Source organism: Trichechus manatus, unplaced genomic scaffold (assembly GCF_000243295.1).
Source record: "Trichechus manatus latirostris isolate Lorelei unplaced genomic scaffold, TriManLat1.0 scaffold00135, whole genome shotgun sequence".
NCBI classification, from domain to species: Eukaryota; Metazoa; Chordata; class Mammalia; order Sirenia; family Trichechidae; genus Trichechus; species Trichechus manatus.
Window position 1 is genome coordinate 6,702,239 of NW_004444071.1, and position 4,780 is coordinate 6,707,018.

Below are 4,780 nucleotides of genomic sequence, written 5' to 3' on the forward strand. Positions count from 1 at the left end.
AAAACACCCACGTAAAATAGTAAATGTTTTAATTCTTTAACATCTGTTAATTTCTCACTCTCTTTAATAAGTCTTTGGCTTTTTTCCATTAGAAGCAAAAGTACAGGTTTCTGTCTGTTTCATTAGCTTTTATTCAATAGTACATACCTATTACTGTTTCCACTGGAAACAAAATTTGCACCAATGCAAGTTCATTTTATACCCATTATAAGGCAGGAGGGTTAGGTGGAATGCTAAAAGGACCTCCTTAAAAAGCAGTTTGACAAAACCACCATGAAATACCACTTCAGGATAGGTATAATCAAACAAACAGAAAATAACAAGGATTGGCAAGAATGTGGAGAAATTGGAACCCTCATCCATTACTGGTGGGAATTTAAAATGGTACGGTCACTGTGGAAAACAGTTTGGCAGTTCCTCAATAAATTAAACTTAGAAATACCCAGAAATTCCACTCCTAGGTATATATATCAAAAGAGGTAAAAACAGGTACTTACACAAAAGTATGTACACAAATGTTCATAGCAGCACTATTCACAATAGCCGAAAGATAGAAACAATCCAAATGTGCATCAGCTGATGAATGGATAAACAAAATGTGATATATCTATACAATGTATGTTGAAAAACACCTTGCCATCGAGTCGATTCCAACTTATAGCAACCCTATAGGACAGAGTGGAACTGCCCCATAAGGTTTCCAAGGAGCAGCTGATGGATTTGAACTGCCAACCTTTTGGTTAGCAGCTGAGCTCTTAACCACTGTGCTACTAGGGCTCCAATTACTTAGCCATAAAAAGGAATGATGTACTGATATATGCTGCAACATGGATGAACCTTGAAAATAATGCGACATGAAAGCAGCCAGATATGAAAGGCCACATATTGTATGATTCCATTTATATGAAATATCCAGAATAGGCAAATTCATAGAGACAGAAAGTAGATTCGTGGTTGCCAGGGTTGGGTTGGGGTGGGGTGGGAAAAAAGGTCCCCCATGGGTATGGAGTTTCCTTTTAGGGTGATGCAAACTTTCTAGAACTGGATGGTCACAGAACACTGTGAATGTACTAAATGCCACTGAATTGTACCCTTTAAAATGGCTAAAATGGTGAATTCCATGTTACATGAATTTTACCACAATTTTAAAAAAAGACAGCTTGATCCGAAAGACAGTGCCAGGGACTCTAAAGATAGTGTTATAGGGGGAGCCCAGCACATAAGGAACAATGATGTCAATTTCCCAAATGAAAAGCTCTTAATAAAATTAACTTTTATACTTTAGACTTTCCTATTCAGATACTTTCTATTGACACTCTTGTCCAAGAAGCTATCCAAGCCTTTCATGACAAGGAAGAAGTCAGTGAGGCCCTACCAGTTCAGCAAGAAACTGAAGAAAAGGATCTTCGAGGTTTACAAGACAGTAATGAAGAAAGCCAGGCAAGTGGAATTTTAGTTTTCTTTTCTGCATCTAGTGCAGTAGAGGAGACCTGGTGGTACAGTGGTTAAGTGTTCAGCTACTAAACAAAAGCTTGGCAGTTCAAATCCATCAGCCACTCCTTGGAAACCCCATGGGACAGTTCTACTGCATCCTGTAGGATCACTATGAGTTGGAATTGACTCGACCACCACAGGTTTGGTTTCATGGATTTTTAGCACAGTCGAGATTTGAAGCTGGATGGAATCTACAAGACTTTTAGACCAGGGGTTGGCAAACTTTTTCTCTGAAGGAACAGGGAGTAAATATTTTAGGCTTTGTAGGTCAAGAGGCAAAATTGAGGATATCATGTAGGTACTTATACAACAAGAGAAAAACTCCCGTCCAGCGCCTCTCACCCGTTTTGACTTGCAGTGAACAGTCCAGGGTGATGAGACCAATTTGTGCCCAGTTTCGGTCAGTTGGAGACATTCTCCTGATGAAAGAGCCACTGAAACTAAAGGGGTGCAAGGAGGCTGGAGTGTATATGTGGTGGTGGGGGATAGGAAGGTTGGGAGGAACTCACCAAGTTGTCTGTCAACTTCTGATCTGAGATTCCACCACTCGGGGCTTGGCAGTTGCCAACAGTAGAGCCCCAATGTATAGGTGATGATAAGTGGTTGCCTGGGGCGGCAGCTGCAGAGGCAGGTACTGGAGTGGAGGGGGTAGGAGTGGGGGTGGGGGATGCCCAACTCTTTCTCCACAGCTCACAGTATAGCCCATTCAGCTATGGGCCACATTTAGCCGACAAGTCTATATTTTGCCCACCTCTAGACTAGTATGTTGAGATTTTTTTTTTCCCCTTTTGGTCTCTGTACGATCATATGCATAACACAGTCCCCTCAGTATTGCATTTTGTCATACTATTGCATGAAGGTTCTAGGGGGATAAATAGACAATGTGGCCCCACCTTGAGAACCACTGATATAGTCCAGCCACCTCATTTTACAGAGGAGGAAACAGAGACCCTAAGCATGACTTGGTTTCTCAGGGGCATATTGCATATTGATGGCTATGCTGTGATTGGAACATGGTGTTCCCGATTTTTAATTCAGTACTCTCACCTACCTTATGCTGTCTCTGCAATTGAATAAATTAGCAGATCATTTACATTGGCTACAAAATAAATACCATTTAACTATGAATTCTGAAAATAACTGGGAGAAGTTTTCTTCATTGTGTGGTATCTCTTCTTCCATGTAGTAGTACTCTTTCAATTCTAATCAGCAAGTTGATAGATAGTGTTGTGTTTTTTATTTATTTCCCTATGGCTGTGACTGACACCTCTACATGTTGTTTATGAAATTGTTCTTTCTAAGGTGCTTTTTCCTAAACTCTACCTCTTTCTTAGCATCCATTGTGTAATCAAAATGGCATTTGCTGTATTTTACACAGTAACTGAGGGTCATTTGAAAGACAGATTACACCACACATTATTGGTGTTTCTATAAGAGAAATTATCATTAAATTTTGTTTCTTTCTCAAAATCATCATTTAGGACTAAAGTTTCAGTCATTGGTATCACTAATGTTACAGATATAATGGTATATTTTTCTCAAACTCTTATAGAAATAAAATTAGAAACGTTAAAATACAAGAAAGTTAAAATATGTTCCTATTTGTGTGTGTATGTGTGTTTTCTCCCCCAAAGGATCAACAAAATGTATTTTCAAAGGGACCTGTTTCAAGTGAAGCATTACCAGAAACTGAAGGTAAAACTATACTTAGTACACATGATAGAAAACAGATCATGCATCATTTGGACTAGAGACAGAGACAGACAGACAGACAAAATACATGTACGTGAGCACAAACGTGCAGGGGAAGTGTTGCATAGTTGTCTACATGGTCCTTTGGCAGAGGAACAAGACAAGCACAGAGGTCCCTAACCCTTACCTACTACTGCAGAGTAAGAGGAAAATTGCAAAGGAATCTTTTTACCCTTCTGTTTTAAGAAGTTGTCTATTTTTGTTGTTATGGAAACAAGCAGGATGAATCACCCTCATTCTCCCTGGCTTTACAGGGAGGTAGAATATTCTCGTTTCTTCTCACTGTGCAGGTCTATGTCAGTACTATGTTCATTGCATTGAAGGATGCTGCACAGTCTGGTCTCTTCAACCCACCAGAACAGTGATTCCTTGGATGAAGCCAAGTTTATTCCAACCTTACGCAAAGAAATAGAAAGAAGCTTCCCAAAACTGATGAAACAATATCTCCCTTGCGATCTGGGCTTTTGTCCTTCAGACCCTTTGTAGACCTGTAAAAGAAAAGCAATATTAAGTCTTAAATGTCTCTTCTGTTTGAAGTAGTGAAGCTTTTGCCATATTAAATAGTTTCTAGCACAAACCCAGATCCTCCTGTGACATCATTATTGTCATCACCACCAGACAATGTATAGATTTAGTATGAGCTCAAAACTCTACCAGAGGGGTTGGTTTTCTCATATTTTAAAGGGAGATTGTCTGTCCCTTCTGCCAGTTATTTGTTCCTTAAGAGATAACTTCTCATTGATTTTTTGAAACTATTGTAAGTACTTACATGGCATAACAGATGGGTCATTGGATCCAACCATGGATCTGTTGTGCATAGGGTCGCTATGAGTTGGAACTGACTTGATGACTCCTGACAACAACAACACATGGCATAAATTTTATTACCTAAGTCTAATTTAATATCAATAGACTCTAAAACTTATTTTTTTATGTAGAATTTAACTAAAAACATCTCTGACTTCTAGAGTTGTCTGCTTTAAGACGTGTTATTTATAATTTGATAACCCAGGAAGGTAAAAGTGTAGGGAGTTAAGTTTTTAGCAATATTTTTGAGAAATTTGCCTTTTTTTTTTTTTTTTGCAAAAAGAGTATGCAAACTATGTTAAGCTATTTCTAATGATAATATTATGAGCTCAGGCCATCCCAGAAAGAAGGGTGTGGGAAATGCAAAGCCCGCAAAGGCCAAGTGTGGAGTGAAGGCAAAAGCCATGTAGTGGTAATTCTATTCCTTTCTTCTGCTGGGCATCTCAGGCACAGCTGGATCCAATGATCCATCTGTCCAAAACCATAGAGGTTCAAATACTGACCTAGTTGTTGGTTGTAAATACTGAAACTTTGTTCTTATTACTTTTCTTATTGCTAGATACTAATGAAAGACCAAAAGCTGAAGAAGTCAAAATGAGTGATAGTTTCTCCAAAGTAAGTGCTCTAATCTAATTTCGGCCACTAGTATTTTGAATGTGTTACGATTCATGACCTCTTGGTGTGTCTTCAAGTGGAATGAAATAACCATGTACTTTTCTTCGGTTTT

The 4,780-nt window shown here is 38.8% G+C and overlaps 1 protein-coding gene across 1 annotated transcript in view; it reads left to right on the plus strand.

Annotated features, from left to right (window-relative positions):
- The window catches only part of SPEF2 (sperm flagellar 2), a 265,827-nt gene that overhangs the window by 96,062 nt on the left and 164,985 nt on the right, over positions 1–4,780 (plus strand). The window contains exons 9-11 of the mRNA XM_012558083.1: positions 1,286–1,440; positions 3,129–3,204; positions 4,613–4,668. Coding sequence (XP_012413537.1) covers positions 1,286–1,440; positions 3,129–3,204; positions 4,613–4,668 — 287 coding nt within the window. The remainder of the gene's footprint in view (positions 1–1,285; positions 1,441–3,128; positions 3,205–4,612; positions 4,669–4,780) is intronic.